The sequence below is a fragment of the Bos mutus genome, chromosome 16 (genome assembly GCF_027580195.1).
Source record: "Bos mutus isolate GX-2022 chromosome 16, NWIPB_WYAK_1.1, whole genome shotgun sequence".
NCBI lineage: Eukaryota > Metazoa > Chordata > Mammalia > Artiodactyla > Bovidae > Bos > Bos mutus.
The window spans coordinates 29,847,501-29,872,596 of record NC_091632.1 but is presented as its reverse complement, the minus strand read 5'-3'; the positions used below and the strand labels follow the sequence as shown (position 1 = coordinate 29,872,596).

Sequence of the window (25,096 nt, the reverse complement as noted above, 5' to 3'; positions counted from 1 at the left end):
CTTAGTTCAGGCCCTTGTCATCCTGAACAATTAAGATATCCTCCTAGCTGTCTATCTTGCTTGTAGTCTTTCCCTTTCATGGCCACCCACCACCACACAGCTGTCATTCCTTTGCTTAAAACTCTGACAGCTGGTATTTAAGTCTTAGCTCCTCACATGCGATGCCTTCCTTGATACAGCCTTTGTTGTGTGCTTCTTAGCTCTGATATGTTGAAGTGACCGCAGTTTCACTGTTTGATGCCTTTGCTTTCACTGTTTTCTTTGCAGACAATCTCATCCCTTGCCTCCTGATTTAAGTTCAGGTGTCAGCTCCAGGAACATCTTCTAGACGGATGTTAGGTAGGTGCTTCTGTACTACTCCATGGGTATTTTAACACTGGGCTGAGTTACAGCAAAAGACAACTTTTTCTCCCTTTATTCATTTCTGTTACAGATGAAATAAATATGAATACAGCAAATACATACCATTCCAGCAGGACTTTTCCTCCTGGGATAGGTTTTGAGGCCTTAAAGAGGCACATTTTGTTCTAAGGGCTCTTGAAGATGGAGCACGAAAACAAGTAGTGATTCTCTTTTGGCTGAGCCATCACACAGAGGTTGAGCATTAGTTAGATAATCCAGAACATCACATTTACCTTCCAATGTACTGTCTTTACAATCAACTAAAAGTAAAGTGAGCTGTGCAGATCTGGGTAGCCAGCCCAGGATTAAAAATTGCCACACACGAGCTACATGTCAACGAGCTGGAGGAACAGTAAAACAATACTGCTGGATGAAGTAATGCTCTTTAAAAAAATTCGAACACTTACATGTTGCTAAAAGATTAAACTTGAAGGAAAAGACAACCATACAGAACATATTTTCACAAACTTTTTTTTTTATTACTGTTTGCACTATGCTTGGGAACAATATGTTTAGAAAAATATTATTCACTGACAGAACACTCAAATAAAAATCAGGTTTTTATCTATTAGAAAAGTCTCTTCTTGCCTAAATGGTTTTCCTGCAAGGTCAGTAGGTTCTGGAGCTGATCACCATATTGCTCGCTGGATCCCAGACAGTTGCCCATGATCAGCTAAGTGACGGAAGACAATACGGCTGAGCCTCCAGCGCCTCTTTACGCCTCGTGGACGGGACGTCATGACACATCGATTTCTGATTCTAACGGGGCAGCTATCCCGGGGAAGGGCAGCAATTTCTTCATCAGCCACCTCCTAAGGGAAGTCACAATGTTATTTACACGGATCACACGCCTTTATTTATTCTAGATGATGAGTCAATGCTCAGAGGAGGAGAACACAAAAGGCTAGATTCATTAATGCAGCCAAGTTTGGCAAAAGAGCCCTGGATACCATGATGAATTTTACTGAGTAGAAACAAACAGGCCAGAAAGAAACATGACAGAATTGTTTGACATACTTGCAATGTAATTTTTCAAAATTAAATTGAAACCTAACGAACATAACCAAGAATCCACAAACTAAGTGTAAAGCTCAAAAAGCTTTCACCAATAGAAAACAGCTGTGTAACCAGCAACTAGACTAAGAAACAGTATCTGTACCCAAGACTTCCCTCTCCTTCCTTTCGGTCACTGAGCTCCTGGCTAACGTTCTCATTTCTCTTTTGGAAAATACATGGATGCATTTCTGTTGTCTCCCCAAATGATTTTCCCAGCTTCACTGAGAAAATCGATATATAACACTGTGTAAGTTTAAGATGTACAATGTGATGTTGTGATACATGTATATACTGTGAAAAATAATTACCACAATAAGGTTAACACCTCCATCACCTCACATAATTACCCTGTGTGTGAGAGAACATGAAGATTTACTCTTTAAGCAACTTTCAAATATGTAATACAGTACTGCTAACTATGGTCCAAATACTGTACTTACTTAACCCCAGAACTTATTCACCTTTTAACTGGAAGTTTGTACCCTTTAGCCAGCACCTCCCCATTTCCCCTAATCCCCAGGGTCTGGTAACCGCCATTCTACTTTTTCTATGAATTTGGTTTTTCAGACTCTTAAATATAAGTGAGATCATACAGTATTTGTTTTTCTGACTTACTTCACTTAGCATAATGCCCTCAAGGTACATCTGTGTTATTGCAAAGGGCAAGATTTCTTTTTTTAATGACTAAATAGTATCATACTCTGGGCTTCCCAGGTGGCTCAGGTGGTAAAGAACCTGCCTGCCATGTGGGAGTCCCAGGTTCAATCCCTGGGTAGGGAAGATCCCTAGGAGGGCATGGCAAACCGCTCCAATATTCTTGCTGGAGAATCCCATGGACAGAGGAGCCTGGTGGGCTACAGTCAGCGGGGTCGCAAAGTCAACATGACTGAGCACACATGCAGTATCACACTACCGTACTCTGTGCCGCTCTGTGTGTGCAAATCACATTCCTGGAATGGCTCGTTCACCCGCTGATGGACAGTCAGGCTGCGTCCATGCCCTGGCTACTGTGGATAATACTGGAGCGAACACGGGGATGCAGCTCTCTCTTCATTTCTATCTAGTGATTTCATTTCCTTCAGGTTTATACTCAGAAATGGAATTGCTGGATCATACATGGTAGTTCTAATCGTTACTATTTTGAAGAGCCTCCAAACTATTTTCCACAGTGGTTGTACCAATTTACATTCCCACCAGCAGTGCACAGGGTTCTTTTCTCCACATCTTCACCAACACTACCAGCAGTGCACAGCGTTCTTTTCTCCACATCTTCACCAACACTTATCTCATCTTTTGGACAGTAGCCATTCTGACAGGTGTGAGATGATAGCTCTTTGTAGTTTTTGTTTGCATTTCCCTGATTAGTTGAGCATCTTTTCATGTACCTGTTGGTCACTTGTGTCTCTTTTGGAAAAATGTCTATTCAGGTTCTCTGCTATTTTTTAATCACTTTTTTTTGGGGGGGGTGCTATTGAGTTGTATGACTTCCTTATATTTCGGGGATATTAAACTCTTTATCAGGCACATGGCTTGCAAATATTTTCTCTCATTGTGTAGGCTGCCTTTCCATGTTGTTGCTTTCAGTGTGCTGTAGTCCACTTGCTTTTCTTTGTCGCTTGCGCCTTTGGTGTCACAACTAAACAAAAAATCACTGCAAAGATCAACGTCAAGGAACGTTTACCCCTTGTTTTCTTCCAGCAGTTTCACACTTTCAGTTCTGTCTTTTAAGTCTAACCCGTTTTGAGTTTCTGTAAGTGGTGTTAAGATAGGGGACCGATTCTACTCTTCTGCATCTGAGTATCCAGTTTCTCCAACACCACTAACAGAGAAGCTATCCACAACACCCACTGAGTATTTTGGCTCCCTTGTCAAATACTTGTTGACCACTTATCTGTGGATTTATTTCCAGGTTCTCATTTCTGTTCCACTGGTATATGTGTCTGTTTTTATGCCACTACCATACTGTTTTGAATATTATAGCTTTGTAAATCAGGAAATGTGATGCCTCCAACTTTGTTCTTCTTTCTCAGGACTGCTTGACTCTTTGACGGTCTTTTGTAGTTCCATACAAATTTTAGGATTATTTTTTTCTATTTCTGTGAAAAAAAATGCTATTGGAATTTTGATAAGAATTGCACAGACTCTACAGATGGCTTTGTGTAGTATGGGCATTTTAAAAATATTAATTCTTCCAACCTATGAACATGGAATATCTTACTTATTTGCATCTTGATTATGGTAAATGTTTCTTTTAATGTGCTGCTGAATTTGGTTTGCTGGTATTTTACAGGGAATTTTTCCATCTCTATTCATTAGGGATACTGACCTGTAGTTTTCTTTCTTTGTAGTGCCCTTATCTGGCTTTGCTATCAGGGCAATGCTGGGCTCATAAAATGACTTTGGGAGTGTTTGTTTCCCTCTTACTCAATTTTTTGGAAGAGTTTGAGAAGAATTGGCACTGCTGCTGCTGCTGCTAAGTCGCTTCAGTCCTGTCCGACTGTGTGTGACCCCATAGACGGCAGCCCACCAGGCTCCCCCGTCCCTGGGATTCTCCAGGCAAGAACACTGGAGTGGGTTGCCATTTCCTTCTCCAATGCATGAAAGTGAAAAGTGAAAGTGAAGTCACTAAGTCGAGTCCAACTCTCTGTGACCCCATGGACTTCAGCCTACCAGGCTCCTCTGTCCATGGGATTTTCCAGGCAAGAGTAATGGAGTGGGGTGCCATTGCCTTCTCTGGAATTGGCACTAGTTGCTCTTTAAATGACTGGTAGAATTTATTCATGAAGGCATATGGTCCTGCACTTTTTTCTGATTACTGATTCAATCTCCTTACTCATCATTGGTCACTTCAGATTTTCTATTTATTCATAATTCAGTCTTCATAGGTTTTATGTTTCTAGGAATTTATCCATTTCTTCTAGGTTAGCCAGTTTGTTGGCCTACAGTTGTTCTTATCAATTCGTTATGATTCTCTGTATTTCTTTGGTATCAGTTATAATATTTCCTCTTTTGTTGCTGATTTTATTTGAATCTTCTCTTTTACTATGTTAGTCTAGCTAAACGCTCATCAATTTTATCTTTTCCAAAAAATCAGCTCTTAGTTTCACATATCTTTACTGTTTTTCTGGTTTCTATTTTCATTTATTTCTGTTCCAATCTTGGATTCTGCTAATTTTGGGCTTACCTGTTTTTCTAGTCCCTTGAGGTATTAGGTTATTTCCCATAACATTTTTGAAGTATGCAAGTGTGAAACCTCAGAAGGCCAAGTAGAAGGAAATGTTTGACATGAAGATGAAGAGGAGGAAGCATAGGCGCACACAGAGCCTTGACATCAACAGTAAAGATTCTGACTGCTGGAGATGCAAAGACAAGTGATCAGGTGAGATTTACATTTTTAAAACATCATTTGCAATGTAAGGAAAAAAATATGGTAAGGGCAAAAACGGTTCGGGGGGAAAACATAGATTACTGCAGTAGCTAGCACTAAGGTTTTGTCAGGACAGATTTATTCTTATGTATGTGCTTAAATGTATGTGTATTGTGCATGTGTTTGTGTGGGATTAGACCCTTACTAAACTATGATGGAAGCAAAATAATTACTCTAACATATTAAAACCACATAAATGAGAAAATGTATATGAAATCCGCTCAGTTTATATTGGGCTTCCCTGGTAGCTCAGAGCAGGTAAAGAATCCACCTACAATGCATGAGACCTGGGTTTGATGCATGGGTGGGGAAGATCCATTGGAGAAGGGCGTGGGAACCCACTCCAGCATTCTTGCCTGGAGAATCCCCATGGACAGAGGAGTCTGGTGGACTGCAGTCTATGGGGTCACAAAGAGCTGGACATGACTGAGTGACTTCACTTTCACTTTTATATTAATTATTAAACAAGTTTATATTAATTATTAAACATTAAGAGTAGTTCCTGACCTCCAGAAGCTCACACATATGTTGCTATTAAGAAATACTGACAAATAAAAATTACAAAACACTGACGGAGAAAAATCAAAGACGAAAATAAATGAAGTGATATACTTTAAAAAAAAAAAGAAAGAATGATAAAATTATATGAAACATGATTAAGTCAATGAATGGTAAATAGTAAGAGCTACAAAAGGAACTGAACAGGAGAAATGATTGGGCTGGTGAAATGAAGTAAAGTTTTATGGAGACGGAACATGAAGAACAGCTACAAATTGTTTACGTACATATGAACATAAAAGGTTTAAGGCAGTGTACAAACGAGGAAACTAGGCAAAGGGAAAATGAAACAAAAGAGCATTCTGTGAGAGCCTATAAATTCATTAGCACTGGGACAGAAATTCACCTTGTAAGCTAGTTGGCAGGCAAGAAAGAGCCATGTAAGTTCCAAGGATTAAGAGAAGCTCTGCACAGCTATTGATGGTTCTCAAACCAGAGACTCTTCATGGAGGTCTTCATAAATTTGTCCTCCCTAACATCTTAAGCTTTGTTTCTCAGGAGCCACTTCTTATTACTGCCTAAATATAGGCAAGTAGCTTAATGTCATTACAATAAAAGCTATAACAGAGTGGTCCAAGGCACTCCGTTCTCTGCTTCAGTTCAGTTCAGTTGCTCGTTGTTTCCGACTCTTTGCAACCCCATGAATTGCAGCACGCCAGGCCTTCCTGTCCATCACCAACTCCCGGAGTTTACTCAGACTCATGTCCATCGAGTCAGTGATTGCCATTCAGCCATCTCATCCTCTGTCGTCCCCTTCTCCTCCTGCCCCCAATCCCTCCCAGCATCAGAGTCTTTTCCAATGAGTCAACTCTTCGCATGAGGTGGCCAAAGTACTGGAGTTTCAGCTTTAGCATTATTCCTTCCAAAGAAATCCCAGGGTTGATCTCCTTCAGAATGGACTGGTTGGATCTCCTTGCAGTCCAAGGGACTCTCAAGTCTTCTCCAACACCACAGTTCAAAAGCATCAATTCTTCGGCACTCAGCTTTCTTCACAGTCCAACTCTCACATCCATACATGACCTCAGGAAAAACCATAGCCTTGACTAGACGGACCTTTGTTGGCAAAGTAATGTCTCTGCTTTTGAATATGCTATCTAGGTTGGTCATAACTTCCCTTCCAAGGAGTAAGCGTCTTTTAATTTCATGCCTGCAGTCACCATCTGCAGTGATTTTAGAGCCCCCCAAAATAAAGTCTGACACTGTTTCCACTGTTTCCCCACCTATTTCCCATGAAGTGATGGGACCAGATGCCATGATCTTCATTTTCTGAATGTTGAGCTTTAAGCCAACTTTTTCACTCTCCTCTTTCACTTTCATCAAGAGGCTTTTTAGTTCCTCTTCACTTTCTGCCATTAGGGTGGTGTCATCTGCATGTCTGAGGTGATTGATATTTCTCCTGGCAATCTTGATTCCAGCTTGTGTTTATTCCAGCCCAGTGTTTCTCATGATATACTCTGCGTATACGTTAAATAAGCAGGGTGACAATATACAGCCTTGACGTACTCCTTTTCCTATTTGGAACCAGTCTGTTGTTCCATGTCCAGTTCTAACTGTTGCTTCCTGACCTGCATACAGATTTCTCAAGAGGCAGGTCAGGGGATCTGGTATTCCCATCTCTTGTAGAATTTTCCACAGTTTATTGTTATCCACACAGTCAAAGGCTTTGGCATAGTCAATAAAGCAGAAATAGATGTTTTTCTGGAACTCTCTTGCTTTTTCCATGATCCAGCAGATGTTGGCAATTTGATCTCTGGTTCCTCTGCCTTTTCTAAAACCGGCTTGAACATCAGGAAGTTCACGGTTCACGTATTGCTGAAGCCTGGCTTGGATAATTTTGAGCATTACTTTACTAGCATGTGAGATGAGTGCAATTGTGCAGAAGTTTGAGCATTCTTTGGCATTGCCTTTCTTTGGGATTTGAATGAAAACTGACCTTTTCCAGTCCTGTGGCCACTGCTGAGTTTTCTAAGTTTTCTGCTTATCTGGCTGAATTTAGATAAGATTTAAAAAGAATCCATGATAATGAAAAACCTGTATATTATTCTCCAAATTTATATGAATGAAATAATTTTTACTCTAAGCTTTTGATAAGTTTAATGGCCTTGAGTATGAGTTATAGACTCTGATAAGACTCTTGAATGCAGGTATTTTAGCTAACAGTTAGGCACAGGACTTATGCTTCAGGAAGCCTGAGCTGACATTCTCTTTTTCAAGTTAAAGAGTATGACAAGAAGTCAAACCTATATGGAAGGCCACCTCATGGGTAAAGAAATTCAGAAGCAGGCTTAGGGATGGCCTTGGATAAGGAATAGTGTAGGTCATGTGCTGGGCACGCTGAAAGACTGGGATGAACTGGAGAGACACTATAGGTCAAATAACTCCAATTTCTGTGTGGTCACCATGCCTCAGTACTTTCTAAGTATCACCTAATGAAATGGTTGAAAGGCTAGTTAAGAATGAATAATTTTTTTATTTGAAAATAATCAAAAGTTTCAATGGTATTTGTTTATGTTGACCAAGAAAACGAGATTCTAGTCTCCACAAAGTATACTAAGTTTCAACAGTATGAAGTGATTTGAGTTAACGATTTTCTGGCAGATACTCATCTTAATTAGCTAACCTGAAGGTGTTTTGGAAGAATAGTATTCTTCCTGAGAGAATTGATCCGTAGCCTCTCATCTGCATACTCGTAGGCCATTTTTCTTCTCTTTACATCACGTAACATTCTCCAGTCGACATAGTAACTTCGAGCTTGGCCTGAAGCTGATGAAGGAACCACCTAAAAGAGACAAGGAATAAGTGAAGGAGAGTCAGACCCAGGGTTTGCCAGAGGATCAAAACCCAACTCCACCCACCAGGGGACAGTGACCAGCCTCTCAAAGAGAGAAAACCACTGTTCTGCAACCCACACAATAATCTGCAAATTCAGGCCAGACACTACCCTGGGACTACCTGGCCCCTGGCCCTCGGTGGGTGGACACTGCTGGGATGCAAAAGGATGTCTCCCACAGAGGAACACTTCTCTAAAGTCGAGAAGCGTAACCAACCTAACCACATACATAAAATACAAACAGCACTTGAGATAAAATGAGGTGACAGAGAAATATATATAAGGTGAAGGAACAAGATAAAACCTCGTAAGAAAAACTAAGTGATGTGGAGGTAGGCAGTCTACCCAAGAAACACTTCAGAGTAATGACTGTAAAGACGATCAAAGGACTTGGCAGGAGCACAGATGCAGAGAGCAAGAAATTATAAGCTTTCAAAAAAGAATTAGAAAATACAAAGAACAATGAAACAGAATTAAAGAATGCAATAACCAAAATGAAGGATATCTCACATGCTAGTAAAGTAATGCTCAAATTCTCCAAGCCAGGCTTCAGCAATACGTGAACCGTGAACTTCCTGATGTTCAAGCTAGTTTTAGAAAAGGCAGAGGAACCAGAGACCAAATTGCCAATATCTGCGGGATCATGGAAAAAGCAAGAGAGTTCCAGAAAAACATCTATTTCTGCTTTATTGACTATGCCAAAGCCTTTGACTGTGTGGATAACAATGAACTGTGGAAAATTCTACAAGAGATGGGAATACCAGACCCCCTGACCTGCCTCTTGAGAAATCTGTATGCAGGTCAGGAAGCAACAGTTAGAACTGGACATGGAACAACAGACTGGTTCCAAATAGGAAAAGGAGTACATCAAGGCTGTATGTTGTCACCCTGCTTATTTAACGTATGTGCAGAGTACATCATGAGAAACGCTGGGCTTGCAAGAAGCACAAGCTGGAATCAAGATTGCCGGGAGAAATATCAATCACCTCAGATATGCAGATGACACCACCCTTATGGCAGAAAGTGAAGAGGAACTAAAAAGCCTCTTGATGAAAGTGAAAGAGGAGAGTGAAAAAGTTGGCTTAAAGCTCAACATTCAGAAAACGAAGATCATGGCATCTGGTCCCATCACTTCATGGGAAATAGATGGGGAAACAGTGGAAACAGTGTCAGACTTTATTTTGGGGGGCTCTAAAATCACTGCAGATGGTGACTGCAGCCATGAAATTAAAAGACGCTTACTCCTTGGAAGGAAAGTTATGACCAACCTAGGTATTATATATAGAAAATCATAAAGATGCCACTAGAAAGCTACTATGGCTCAATGAACTAGATAAAGCTGCAGGATAGAAAATTAATACACAGAAATCTGTTGCATTTCTCTACACTAACTACAAAAAATCTGGAGGAGAATCAAGAAAACAACCCCATTTATCATTGCATCAAAAAGAATAAAATGCCACCCTTGTGGCTCAGATAGTAAAGACTCTGCCTAAAATGTGAGAGACCTGGGTTCGATCCCTGGGTTTGGAAGATGCCCTGGAGAAGGGACAGGCTACCCACTCCAGTATTCTGGCCTGGAGAAGTCCACGGACTGTATAGTTCATGGGGTCACAAAGAGTCGGACACAACTGAGCCACTTTCAGTTCACTTCAAATCTACCGAGGGCTTCCCTGGTGACTCGGTGGTAAAGAACCTACCTGCCAATGCAGGAGACATGGGTTCCATTCCACCATCAGGAAGATCCTCTGGAGAAGGAAACGGCATCCCACTCCAGTATTCTTGCCTGGGAAATCCCATGGACAGAGGAGCCTGGTGGGCTACAGTCCATGGGATCTCAAAAGGGCTGGACACAACTTAGCAACAACAATAAAACCTACCAAAAGAGGCAAAAACCCGTACTCCAAAAACTGTAAGACCCTGATGAAACAAGGCACAACACATGGAAATATATACCATGTTCTTGGATTGGAAGAATCAATATTGTGAAAATTACCAATTTTATTTTGAAAATCACCAATAATACTACCCCAGGCAATCTATAGACTCAATGCAACCCCTATCAAATTATGAGTGGTATTTTTACAAACTAAAAAAATTTTTTTATTTGTATGGAATTATAAAAGACGGAATAGCCAAGTAATCTTAAGAAAGAAAAATGGAGATAGAGGAAATCAGGCTCCTTGGCTGCTGACAATACTGCAAAGCTACAGTAATCAACAGAATATGGTCCTGGCACAAAAACAGATTAACAGAACAGGACAGAAAGTCCAGCAATAAATCCCTGCACTAGGGTGAATTCATCTACAACAAAGAATATACAATGGAGAAAAGACAATCCATCCAGGAAATGGTCCTGGGAAAAGTGCACTGCTACATTTTCCTAGAAGAAAACATAGGCAGAACAGTCTTTGACATAAATTGCAGCAATGTGTTTTTGGACCCATCTCCTAGAATAATGGAAATAAAAACAAAACTAAACAAATGGAACCAAGTCAAACTTATAAAGTTTTGCACAACAAAGGAAACCTATAAACAAAATGAAAAGACAACTCATGGACTGGGAGAAAACATTCACAAGTGATGTTACTGACAAGGGCTTGATTTCCAAAATACACAAACAGCACATGCAGCTCACTAACATGAAAACTAACAACCCAATTAAAAAATGGGCAAAAGATTTAAATGTACATTTCTCCAAAGAAGACATACAGATGGCCAAAAAGCACACAAAAAGAAGCTCAACGTGATTAATTCTCAGAGAAATGCAAATCAAAACTACAATCAGTTATCACCTGATACCAGTCACGATGGCCATCATCAAGAAGCCTACAAATAGTAAATGCTGGCGAGAATGTGGAGAAAAGGAAACCATCCTATACTGCTGGGTCAGAATGTAAACTGGTACAGCCACTATGGAGAACAGCATGAAGTTTCCTTAAAAATCTAAAAACAGAATTACCAGCAATACGATCCAGCAATTCCACTCCAGGGCATATACCTGAAGAAAACCCTAATTCAGAAAGATACATCCACCCCAGTGTTCACTGCCACACTATTTACAATAGCCAGGATATGGACACAACCTAAGTGTCAATCACAGATGTATAATAAAGATGTGGGGTATATACACACACCATGGAATATTACTCAGCCATAAAAAATGAAACAAGGCCATTTGCAGCAACATGGATGGATCTAGAGATTATATTAAGGGAAGCAAATCAAAGACTCATGATATCACATAAATGGAATTTTTAAAAAATGATACAAATGAACTTATTTACAAAATAGAAATGGACTCACAGATATAGAAAACAAACTTACGATCATCAGAGTGGAAGGGGGGAAGAAGAGATAAATTGGAGAGTGTGGGATTAACAGATACACATTAGCATGTATAAAATAAACAATAAGAATTAGGGGCGGCGGCCGGGAGGAGCTACCCCCGCATCCGAGGTCAGGGGCGGCGGCTGAGAGGAGCGACCCCACGCCCCCACACCCGAGGCAAGGGGCAGCAGCGGGGAAGAGCTACCCCGTCTGAGGCCAGGGGCGGCAGCTGGGAGGACCAACCTCACGCCCGAGGCCAAGGTCAGCGGCCTGGAGGACCAACCCGACGCCCAAGGAATGGTGGCTGCGCAGGCGCAGGAGGGCCTAGAGAAGCTATCCCACGTTGAAGGTCAGGAAGGGCGGCGGTGAGGAGATACCCCTCATCCAAGGTAAGGAGCAGCAGCTGAGCTTTGCTGGAGCAGCCGTGAAGAGATACCCCATGCTCAAGGTAAGAGAAACCCAAGTAAGATGGTAGGTGTTGCAAGAGTGCATCAGAGGGCAGATACACTGAAACCATACTCACAGAAAACTAGTCAATCTAATCACACTAGGACCACAGCCTTGTCTAACTCAATGAAACTAAGCCATGCCCGTGGGGCGACCCAAGACGGGCAGGTCATGGTGGAGAGATCTGACAGAATGTGGTCCACTGGAGAAGGGAATGGCAAACCACTTCAGTATTCTTGCCTTGAGAACCCCATGAACAGTATGAAAAGGCAAAATGATAGGATACTGAAAGAGGAACTCCCCAGGTCAGTAGGTGCCCAATATGCTACTGGAGATCAGTGGAGAAATAACTCCAGAAAGAATGAAGGGGATGGAGCCAAAGCCAAAAGAATACCCAGCTGTGGATGTGACTGGTGATAGAAGCAAGGTCCGATGCTGTAAAGAGCAATATTGCATAGGAACCTGGAATGTCAGGTCCATGAATCAAAGCAAATTGGAAGTGGTCAAACAAGAGATGGCAAGAGTGAATGTCGACATTCTAGGAATCAGCGAACTGAAATGGATTGGAATGGGTGAATTTAACTCAGATGACCATTATATCTACTAACGCGGGTAGGAATCCCTCAGAAGAAATGGAGTAGCCCTCATGGTCAACAAAAGAGTCCGAAATGCAGTACTTGGATGCAATCTCAAAAATGACAGAATGATCTCTGTTCGTTTCCAAGGCAAACCATTCAATATCACAGTAATCCAAGTCTATGCCCCAACCAGTAAGGCTGAAGAAGCTGAAGCTGAACGGTTCTATGAAGACCTGCAAGACCTTTTAGAACCACACCCAAAAAAGATGTCCTTTTCATTCTAGGGGACTGGAATGCAAAAGTAGGAAGTCAAGAAACACCTGGAGTAACAGGCAAATTTGGCCTTGGAATACGGAATGAAGCAGGGCAAAGACTAGTAGAGTTTTGCCAAGAAAATGCACTGGTCATAACAAGCACCCTCTTCCAACAACACAAGAGAAGACTCTACACATGGACATCACCAGATGGTCAACACTGAAATCAGACTGATTATATTCTTTGCAGCCAAAGATGGAGAAGCTCTATACAGTCAACAAAAACAAGACCAGGAGTTGACTGTGGCTCAGATCATGAACTCCTTATTGCCAAATTCAGACTTAAATTGAAGAAAGTAGGGAAAACCACTAGACCATTCAGGTATGACCTAAATCAAATCCCTTATGATTATACAGTGGAAGTGAGAAATAGATTTAAGGGCCTAGATATGACAGATAAGAGTGCCTGATGAACTATGGAATGAGGTTCGTGACACTGTACAGGAGACAGGGCTCAAGACCATCCCCATGGAAAAGAAATGCAAAAAAGCAAAATGGCTGTCTGGGGAGGCTTTACAAATAGCTGTGAAAAGAAGAGAAGCAAAAAGCAAAGGAGAAAAGGAAAGATATACCCATTTGAATGCAGAGTTCCAAAGAATAGCAAGAAGAGATAAGAAAGCCTTCTTCAGAGATCAATGCAAAGAAATAGAGAAAAACAATAGAATGGGAAAGACTAGAGATCTCTTCAAGAAAATTAGAGATACCAAGGGAACATTTCATGCAAAGATGGGCTCAATAAAGGACAGAAAAGGTACGGACCTAACAGAAGCAGAAGATATCAAAAAGAGGTGGCAAGAATACATAGAAGAACTGTACAAATAAGATCTTCACGACCCAGATAATCATGATGGTGTGATCACTGACCTAGAGCCAGACATCCTGGAATGTGAAGTCAAGTGGGCCTTAGAAAGCATCACTACGAACAAAGCTAGTGGAGGTGATGGAATTCCAGTTGAGCTATTTCAAATCCTGAAAGATGATGCTGTGAAAGTGCTGCACTTAATATGACAGCAAATTTGGAAAACTCAACTGACCTTTTTCCAGTCCTGTGGTCTTTGCTTTCATTCCAATCCCAAAGAAAGGCAATGCCAAAGAATGCTCAAACTACTGCACAAGTGCACTCATCTCACACGCTAGTAAAGTAATGTCAAATTTCTCCAAGCCAGGCTTCAGCAATCGTGAACCGTGAACTTCCTGATGTTCAAGCTGGTTTTAGAAAAGGCAGAGGAACCAGAGATCAAATTGCCAACATCCGCTGGATCATGGAAAAGCAAGAGAGTTCAGAAAAACATCTATTTCTGCTTTATTGACTATGCCAAAAACTTTATTATATATAGAAAATCATAAAGATGCCACTAGAAAGCTACTATGGCTCAATGAACTAGATAAAGCTGCAGGATAGAAAATTAATACACAGAAATCTGTTGCATTTCTCTACACTAACTACAAAAAATCTGGAGGAGAATCAAGAAAACAACCCCATTTATCATTGCATCAAAAAGAATAAAATGCCACCCTTGTGGCTCAGATAGTAAAGACTCTGCCTAAAATGTGAGAGACCTGGGTTCGATCCCTGGGTTTGGAAGATGCCCTGGAGAAGGGACAGGCTACCCACTCCAGTATTCTGGCCTGGAGAAGTCCACGGACTGTATAGTTCATGGGGTCACAAAGAGTCGGACACAACTGAGCCACTTTCAGTTCACTTCAAATCTACCGAGGGCTTCCCTGGTGACTCGGTGGTAAAGAACCTACCTGCCAATGCAGGAGACATGGGTTCCATTCCACCATCAGGAAGATCCTCTGGAGAAGGAAACGGCATCCCACTCCAGTATTCTTGCCTGGGAAATCCCATGGACAGAGGAGCCTGGTGGGCTACAGTCCATGGGATCTCAAAAGGGCTGGACACAACTTAGCAACAACAATAAAACCTACCAAAAGAGGCAAAAACCCGTACTCCAAAAACTGTAAGACCCTGATGAAACAAGGCACAACACATGGAAATATATACCATGTTCTTGGATTGGAAGAATCAATATTGTGAAAATTACCAATTTTATTTTGAAAATCACCAATACTACCCCAGGCAATCTATAGACTCAATGCAACCCCTATCAAATTATGAGTGGTATTTTTTACAAACTAAAAATTTTTTTTTTATTTGTATGGAATTATAAAAGACGGAATAGCCGAAGTAATCTTAAGAAAGAAAAATGGAGATAGAGGAAATCAGGCTCCTTGGCTGCTGACAATACTGCAAAGCTACAGTAATCAACAGAATATGGTCCTGGCACAAAAACAGATTAACAGAACAGGACAGAAAGTCCAGCAATAAATCCCTGCACTAGGGTGAATTCATCTACAACAAAGAATATACAATGGAGAAAAGACAATCCATCCAGGAAATGGTCCTGGGAAAAGTGCACTGCTACATTTTCCTAGAAGAAAACATAGGCAGAACAGTCTTTGACATAAATTGCAGCAATGTGTTTTTGGACCCATCTCCTAGAATAATGGAAATAAAAACAAAACTAAACAAATGGAACCAAGTCAAACTTATAAAGTTTTGCACAACAAAGGAAACCTATAAACAAAATGAAAAGACAACTCATGGACTGGGAGAAAACATTCACAAGTGATGTTACTGACAAGGGCTTGATTTCCAAAATACACAAACAGCACATGCAGCTCACTAACATGAAAACTAACAACCCAATTAAAAAATGGGCAAAAGATTTAAATGTACATTTCTCCAAAGAAGACATACAGATGGCCAAAAAGCACACAAAAAGAAGCTCAACGTGATTAATTCTCAGAGAAATGCAAATCAAAACTACAATCAGTTATCACCTGATACCAGTCACGATGGCCATCATCAAGAAGCCTACAAATAGTAAATGCTGGCGAGAATGTGGAAAAGGAAACCATCCTATACTGCTGGGTCAGAATGTAAACTGGTACAGCCACTATGGAGAACAGCATGAAGTTTCCTTAAAATCTAAAAACAGAATTACAGCAATACGATCCAGCAATTCCACTCCAGGGCATATACCTGAAGAAAACCTAATTCAGAAAGATACATCCACCCCAGTGTTCACTGCCACACTATTTACAATAGCCAGGATATGGACACAACCTAAGTGTCAATCACAGATGTATAATAAAGATGTGGGGTATATACACACACCATGGAATATTACTCAGCCATAAAAAATGAAACAAGGCCATTTGCAGCAACATGGATGGATCTAGAGATTATATTAAGGGAAGCAAATCAAAGACTCATGATATCACATAAATGGAATTTTTAAAAAATGATACAAATGAACTTATTTACAAAATAGAAATGGACTCACAGATATAGAAAACAAACTTACGATCATCAGAGTGGAAGGGGGGAAGAAGAGATAAATTGGAGAGTGTGGGATTAACAGATACACATTAGCATGTATAAAATAAACAATAAGAATTAGGGGCGGCGGCCGGGAGGAGCTACCCCCGCATCCGAGGTCAGGGGCGGCGGCTGAGAGGAGCGACCCCACGCCCCCACACCCGAGGCAAGGGGCAGCAGCGGGAAGAGCTACCCGTCTGAGGCCAGGGGCGGCAGCTGGGAGGACCAACCTCACGCCCGAGGCCAAGGTCAGCGCCTGGAGGACCAACCCGGCGCCCAAGGAATGGTGGCTGCGCAGGCGCAGGAGGGCCTAGAGAAGCTATCCCACGTTGAAGGTCAGGAAGGGCGGCGGTGAGGAGATACCCCTCATCCAAGGTAAGGAGCAGCAGCTGAGCTTTGCTGGAGCAGCCGTGAAGAGATACCCCATGCTCAAGGTAAGAGAAACCCAAGTAAGATGGTAGGTGTTGCAAGAGTGCATCAGAGGGCAGATACACTGAAACCATACTCACAGAAAACTAGTCAATCTAATCACACTAGGACCACAGCCTTGTCTAACTCAATGAAACTAAGCCATGCCCGTGGGGCGACCCAAGACGGGCAGGTCATGGTGGAGAGATCTGACAGAATGTGGTCCACTGGAGAAGGGAATGGCAAACCACTTCAGTATTCTTGCCTTGAGAACCCCATGAACAGTATGAAAAGGCAAAATGATAGGATACTGAAAGAGGAACTCCCCAGGTCAGTAGGTGCCCAATATGCTACTGGAGATCAGTGGAGAAATAACTCCAGAAAGAATGAAGGGATGGAGCCAAAGCCAAAAGAATACCCAGCTGTGGATGTGACTGGTGATAGAAGCAAGGTCCGATGCTGTAAAGAGCAATATTGCATAGGAACCTGGAATGTCAGGTCCATGAATCAAAGCAAATTGGAAGTGGTCAAACAAGAGATGGCAAGAGTGAATGTCGACATTCTAGGAATCAGCGAACTGAAATGGATTGGAATGGGTGAATTTAACTCAGATGACCATTATATCTACTAACGCGGGTAGGAATCCCTCAGAAGAAATGGAGTAGCCCTCATGGTCAACAAAAGAGTCCGAAATGCAGTACTTGGATGCAATCTCAAAAATGACAGAATGATCTCTGTTCGTTTCCAAGGCAAACCATTCAATATCACAGTAATCCAAGTCTATGCCCCAACCAGTAAGGCTGAAGAAGCTGAAGCTGAACGGTTCTATGAAGACCTGCAAGACCTTTTAGAACCACACCCAAAAAAAGATGTCCTTTTCATTCTAGGGGACTGGAATGCAAAAGTAGGAAGTCAAGAAACACCTGGAGTAACAGGCAAATTTGGCCTTGGAATACGGAATGAAGCAGGGCAAAGACTAGTAGAGTTTTGCCAAGAAAATGCACTGGTCATAACAAGCACCCTCTTCCAACAACACAAGAGAAGACTCTACACATGGACATCACCAGATGGTCAACACTGAAATCAGACTGATTATATTCTTTGCAGCCAAAGATGGAGAAGCTCTATACAGTCAACAAAAACAAGACCAGGAGTTGACTGTGGCTCAGATCATGAACTCCTTATTGCCAAATTCAGACTTAAATTGAAGAAAGTAGGGAAAACCACTAGACCATTCAGGTATGACCTAAATCAAATCCCTTATGATTATACAGTGGAAGTGAGAAATAGATTTAAGGGCCTAGATATGACAGATAAGAGTGCCTGATGAACTATGGAATGAGGTTCGTGACACTGTACAGGAGACAGGGCTCAAGACCATCCCCATGGAAAAGAAATGCAAAAAAGCAAAATGGCTGTCTGGGGAGGCTTTACAAATAGCTGTGAAAAGAAGAGAAGCAAAAAGCAAAGGAGAAAAGGAAAGATATACCCATTTGAATGCAGAGTTCCCAAAGAATAGCAAGAAGAGATAAGAAAGCCTTCTTCAGAGATCAATGCAAAGAAATAGAGAAAAACAATAGAATGGGAAAGACTAGAGATCTCTTCAAGAAAATTAGAGATACCAAGGGAACATTTCATGCAAAGATGGGCTCAATAAAGGACAGAAAAGGTACGGACCTAACAGAAGCAGAAGATATCAAAAAGAGGTGGCAAGAATACATAGAAGAACTGTACAAATAAGATCTTCACGACCCAGATAATCATGATGGTGTGATCACTGACCTAGAGCCAGACATCCTGGAATGTGAAGTCAAGTGGGCCTTAGAAAGCATCACTACGAACAAAGCTAGTGGAGGTGATGGAATTCCAGTTGAGCTATTTCAAATCCTGAAAGATGATGCTGTGAAAGTGCTGCACTTAATATGACAGCAAATTTGGAAAACTCAACTGACCTTTTCCAGTCCTGTGGTCTTTGCTTTCATTCCAATCCCAAAGAAAGGCAATGCCAAAGAATGCTCAAACTACTGCACAAGTGCACTCATCTCACACGCTAGTAAAGTAATGCTCAAAATTATCCAAGCCAGGCTTCAGCAATACGTGAACCGTGAACTTCCTGATGTTCAAGCTGGTTTTAGAAAAGGCAGAGGAACCAGAGATCAAATTGCCAACATCCGCTGGATCATGGAAAAAGCAAGAGAGTTCCAGAAAAACATCTATTTCTGCTTTATTGACTATGCCAAAAACTTTGACTGTGTGGATCACAATAAACTGTGGAAAATTCTGAAAGAGATGGGAATACCAGACCACCTGACCTGCCTCTTGAGAAATCTGTATGCAGGTCAGGAAGCAACAGTTAGAACTGGACATGGAACAACAGACTGGTTCCAAATAGGAAAAGGAGTTCATCAAGGCTGTATATTGTCACCCTGCTTATTTAACTTATATGCAGAGTACATCAAGAGAAACGCTGGACTGGAAGAAACACAAGCTGGAATCAAGATTGCCGGGAGAAATATCAATCACCTCAGATATGCAGATGACACCACCCTTATGGCAGAAAGTGAAGAGGAACTAAAAAGCCCCTTGATGAAAGTGCAAGTGGAGAGTGAAAAAGTTGGCTTAAAGCTCAACATTCAGAAAACGAAGATCATGGCATCTGGTCCCATCACTTCATGGGAAATAGATGGGGAACCAGTGGAAACAGTGTCAGACTTTATTTTGGGGGGGCTCCAAAATTACTGCAGATGGTGACTGCAGGCATGAAATTAAAAGACACTTACTTCTTGGAAGGGAAGTTATGACCAACCTAGATAGCATATTCAAAAGCAGAGACATTACTTTGCCAACAAAGGTCCGTCTAGTCAAGGCTATGGTTTTTCCTGTGGTCACATATGGATGTGAGAATTGGACTGTGAAGAAGGCTGAACGCCAAAGAATTGATGCTTTTGAACTGTGGTGTTGGAGAAGACTGTTGAGAGTCCCTTGGACTGCAAGGAGATCCAACCAGTCCATTCTGAAGGGATCAGTCCTGGGATTTCTTTGGAAGGAATGATGCTAAAGCTGAAACTCCAGTACTTTGGCCACCTTATACCAAGAGTTGACTCACTGGAAAAGACTTTGATGCTGGGAGGGATTGGGGGCAGGAGGAGAAGGGGACAACAGAGGAGAAGGGGACAACAGAGGATGAGATGGCTGGATGGTATCACTGACTCGATGGACATGAGTCTGAGTGAACTCCGGGAGTTGGTGATGGACAAGGAGGCCTGGCCTGCTGCAATTCATGGGGTCGCAAAGAGTCGGACATGACTGAGCGACTGAACTGAACTGAACAGGCAACTATATTCAGTATCTTGTAATAACCTATAATGGAAAAGAATTAAGAACACACACACAGCACCAAATATAAGCATACTGTAAATCAACTACAGTTCAATAAAAAAAATAAAAAAAGGCACAAAGTGGATTCATCCTCCCACCTCGTCGCTTATCTGCCCAGTGACCATACCCCCACCCCAGAGGTACCCAGTTACTAATTTCTTTTCTGTAGCCTTCCAGAGATTTTTGCCTATAAAATACACGTACGTACTCCCTCTCCCATGTTTCTTCTCCTACCCATTTTTTTCACATTTAACAATAGATTTTAGAGCTCTTTCTATATCCATGTTTAAAAGCTTCCACATTGTTTTAGGTTGCATAATATTCCACTATATGGAAGTGACCAGGTTCAGGAGATACTATCTCAAAACAGGGCTTCTCTGGCATACTGTTTATTTCAAGCAAAAGGAATCTGAGAAACAGCAGGTGCAAGAAGGACTTTCTGACCTTCCCCTGAAACAGGTCATAAGACGCTCACATGAGAGGGTCCCTCCGTATACCCAGGGCATAAAAGAAGCATGCTTATCTCTGGAGCCTGAGGAACACTGAGAAGAATCTAAATAACTGGCCATGCTAAGTTTCCTTTAGTTTTCTATACATAGCTCATGCCTTTAGTCTTACCACATTTTCCCATGACTTACCGGGCTTCATTAACCCTAGCACAAAACCCACTTAGGTTTAACTCCTTTGGTTCTTCTTCCCTTATGAAAACTCCTGTGTTGGGTAAAACTTACAAATTTGTATGCTTTTCTCTTGCTACTGACACAAGGGCTCCAGCTGAGAACTCTTTTCCTCCCCACAGATGCATCATGATTTATTATCCTGAGACCTACTGGTGGACAACTAGACCATACCTGACCAGTTATCATTATAAACAATGCTACAATGAATAATGTCTTATGTAAATCATTTCATATGTGTTTATATATATCAGCAGGGTAAAGTCCTGGAAGCAGAACTGCTGGGTCAATGGGTACTTTGCAATTGTCACTCAAAACCCATTTCTTAGCGTGAGTTGTCCAGTAACAAGACAGAGGGTCCTCGTTGTCGCGTGTTTACGTGGTGATAGCCAACAGTTCTAACAGTACACTCGGAGTGCAGGCCATTAGGAACTCAAGTCTTTCCCAAACCAGAGCAGATATTATATGTTCATTAAATTACAGCTATGGAAGATGATGATGGCTTCTTATAACTGCTGTTTTAGAAAAAACACATGTACAGCATGATACAGAACATAAAGCTGAAAATGAGACTACTAGACTAGAAAGATAACCTTTTTTCAACCTGTCAACAAAAGATAAACTGCCTTCAATGCTCAAAGTCTCAAGGGGAAATACAACTCTAAAATCATCTTTTAGAAATAAGATAGCATGTATCAAATCGATATTGAAATTTCATTCATGACTGAGTCAAATGAGTACCATGGTCACAGTGGCTGGAAATAAGCGTCATGGAAAGAGGGCTCAGGCAAGGCCTGGAAGGACTGACAGAATTCTGATACAGTTAGGAAGCGGGGGAAGGCAGAGAAGGTGAAGTTTTTCCAAACCAAATGAGGAAATGGACAAGATTAGAGTGGTAAGGTTCAAGGAGGTCATTCCAGCTGAAAGAAACAATTCACCTGAAGGGGCAGTGCAGTGTCTGCTGTTACCTATGAAACTAAAAGCAAAAGAGAATTAGAAACCAAAATGAAATATTTTCCCCTTCTTTTCCAGACTATCCCTAATCAGTGTTCTATCATCTCCTAACACCTTTCTATTTATTTAAGAAGAAACAAGGAACTTTTTATTCTTTCTGTACAACTTTTTTATGACTATAAAGGCAATACACTTTTAAAATAAACATTTACTGGTCTCTTAATTTCTTCTGTAATAGTTTATGTCCTTTGCCCACATTTCTATTATGTTGTATTTTCTTGCCAGTTTATAACAGTGCTTTACATGTTAAGATTGCTTCTATTCTGTTCTGTACATATCCTAACCTACCCCTCTCTCTCACCCCTCTTCACCTAAAACTATTCCATTGGCCTTTCTTCAACTCATGGTCTACCATCATCAGTATCTTCTAAATCCTCAACTTCTCTTAACAACTCCTCCAGATATTTGCTCAATACTTTCCCCTATAGCTCTTTTTCTCCCATGACTGGGAGGAAGCTTTCTTGCTCTTTACTGCAGCTTGCAGACTGTCCCTCCTTCCTGAGAGGAAGCTGTGACTCTTGTGCCACGGGGTTACACTTCCACCACTGCAGTCATCTACCACAGCCCCCACCATTCCCTTTCATTTTTCACTGTCAATCCTGGCTGTCACTCCTTCTGTCTTAATTCCTGGTGATCTCAACACAAGTGAAATTATACCCCGATCTCTCCATTCCTCGAACTCTTTTCCTCCAGGCATTTTGTCCTCCACTCCTCTTTTCCTATTTACTTCCATGCTGGACCTCTTTTATTCCCAGGAGGTGGAAGTTTTCTATTACCCAATTGTGTGTATCTCATACTCTATCACTTCTTTCCAGCATGTTTCTTCTAACAGCCTAATAACAGCCCTTCTGGAACTTTTAATCCGTTGCTCCTACCAGCTTTTCACCTCTCAGCTTTGAATTCCTATCTCCTGCTTGTGTCCTTAGTCGCTTAGTCGTGTCCGACCTCTTTGCCACCCCATGGACTGTAGCCCGCCAGGCTGCTCTGTCCATGAGGATTCTCCAGGCAAGAATACTGGAATGGGTTGCCATGCCCTCCTCCAGGGGATCTTCCCGACCCAGGGATCAAACTCAGGTCTCCCACAATGTACACGGATTCTTTACAGTCTGAGCCACCTGAATTCCATGGTCTGTAAACACAATACTGTCTTTCATACACCCTCCACTCCCTGATCCCTCTTTCACTTCACCTTATTGGCTCTAATCCTTGCCACTATTCTTCTGATGTACTTTGACTATTTTACACCATCTCTTCTTTCTTTAAATCCCTGACACCTGCTCCCACATCCCCATGTTTAGCTGATGACTTCACTTTCTCTTCAATTATGAAATCAAAAGCATCTATAATCAGATATATAGAATAGACTTGTGGTTGCCAAGGGGGAGGAGGCATGGGGAAGGGCTCGATAAGGCCTTTGGGATTGGCAGATGCAAACTATTGTATATAGAATGAAAAAACAACAAGGTCCTACTGTATAGCACAGGGAACTAAATTCAATATCCTATAATAAACCATAATGGAAAAGAATATGAAAAAATATGTGCAACTGAATCACTTATGTTAATAAATTAACATAACATTGTAAATCAACTAGACTTCAACAAAATAAATTTAAAAAGCATCTGCAATCATATAAACTACATTCCCTCCTACTATTAAAGATCTGCTCTAATACAGTAGCCACTAACCGCACATGACTAGTGAGCCCTTGAAAAGTAACTAGAAGAATGCAATTCTAAATTTTATTTAATTTTAATTAATGAAAAAATCTAAACTTAAGCAAGGCAAACACTAAAAAGTTTTAGTTTTGATAGGACTACACTTTCCATCTTAATCGTGAAAAATTTAGAATCCAAACTAAGATGTACTCTTAAGTGTAAAATACAAACCTGATTTTGAAGATTTAGCATTAAAAAAAGAATGCAAGATCTCACACATCACATTTATAGATTACATGTGGAAATACAATATTTTTGATAAACATATTTAAAATATTTTAATAAAATTTATTTCATCTGCTAATTACTTTTTTAAATGTGGCTACTCGAAAACTGTAAGTTACAAATGTGGTTGGTATTTTATTTCTATTGGACAACGCCATTACGGAGTAACTGTTCATGTTCTGAAGACCAAATAATCTAACATTAAACTCATCACCTCTTGTCTACACAAGCTACAGCTTCAGCAATTCTTCCCTCTCCTACATTATCTATTTTCCCCCCTCTACAGAATCTTTCCCTTTGACACAGAAACACGCACTGACTTCTGTCACGCTAAAAATAAAAAATACCACAAAACACCCACTCTTAACCCACCTCCTCTTCAGCTATTGACCCAATTTTTTGTTCCTTTTTGCAGCAAAACGTCTTCAAAGGTTCGTCTATGTGTGTAGTCTGTAGTTTGCAGGAAAGACAATGTATTTCTTTCCTCCCATTCTGTCTCTAATACTTTCACCCCCACCACACCATCGAAACTGCTATGCTGCAGGTTCCAACAATTTCCACGCTGCTAAACCCAACAGAGGGGCTATCAGGTGCCGCAGTGGTAAAGAATCCGCCTGCCAATGAAGGAGTCCCAAGAGACGCCAGTTTGATTCCCGGGTCGGGAAGGTCTCCTGGAGGAGGGCGCGGCAACCCACTCCAGTATTCTTGCCTGGAGAATCCAACGGACAGAGGAGTCCGGCGGGCTACAGTGTATGGGGTCGCAAAGAGTCGGAAGCGACTGAGCAGGCACGCACGCAAACCAAACAAGCAATTCTCAGCCCTCTTTTAATTGACTTTAACCAGAGTTCCCCACTCGCTGCTCCTGGAGTGCTTCCAGGTCACCACCTCCCTCCCTCTGTTCAAGTCTCCTTTGCTCGGCTTTCTTTTAACTTTAGGAGGTTTGGGGGGCCTCATTCTTCAGACACCTTCTGTCTCCACCTACAATCGTAAAGTGGAGTCAGTCTGCAGGCTTTCAACGCCAGTCAGCTCTAAGTTTACAAATAACCCAATTTACATTTGCAGCTCGGCCCTCCCCGGAATCAAGTAGGAGGAAGGAAGTGGAGAGAGAGAGAACCCTGGAACAGGTCTGCACTGGGCGCTCCTGGTGGCAGAACAGTGGAGGACCTCTGGGTTTGGAAGTTCAGAGAAGGGGAGGAGGGTATAACGGCGCGGGCCAGACCTGTCGGACGATCCGCAGCAGAGATCCGAGCATGGAAGTAGCCATCTTGTTGACCGCAAATGTCAAACCGCTGCAACTTTATTAACACTGCCGCAGACAGCGAGGACACGAGGGGCGGGACCTGGGC

At 41.6% G+C, this 25,096-nt stretch overlaps 1 protein-coding gene across 1 annotated transcript; it reads right to left on the bottom strand.

The window, feature by feature from the left end:
- Positions 1-859: 859 nt before the first annotated feature.
- Positions 860-25,096, bottom strand: MRPS14 (mitochondrial ribosomal protein S14). Its single transcript, XM_005890822.3, has 3 exons — positions 24,970-25,096; positions 8,064-8,222; positions 860-1,214 (listed from the first exon to the last, which is right to left on the bottom strand). Exons 1-3 carry the CDS (start codon positions 25,012-25,014, stop codon positions 1,032-1,034), a joined length of 387 nt encoding a protein of 128 aa, XP_005890884.1. The 5' UTR covers positions 25,015-25,096; the 3' UTR covers positions 860-1,031.

What these genes read in the sequence shown, in the direction of transcription:
- MRPS14 (XM_005890822.3), bottom strand. Translation starts at nt 25,014, where the DNA reads ATGGCTACTTCCATGCTCGGATCTCTGCTGCGGATCGTCCGACAG. An exon ending in TGCTGCGGATCGTCCGACAG is followed by an intron (nt 8,223 to 24,969) that starts GTCTGGCCCGCG and finishes TGTCTCTTTTAG; the next exon opens with GTGGTTCCTTCATCAGCTTC. An exon ending in TTCTTCCAAAACACCTTCAG is followed by an intron (nt 1,215 to 8,063) that starts GTTAGCTAATTA and finishes GACTTCCCTTAG; the next exon opens with GAGGTGGCTGATGAAGAAAT.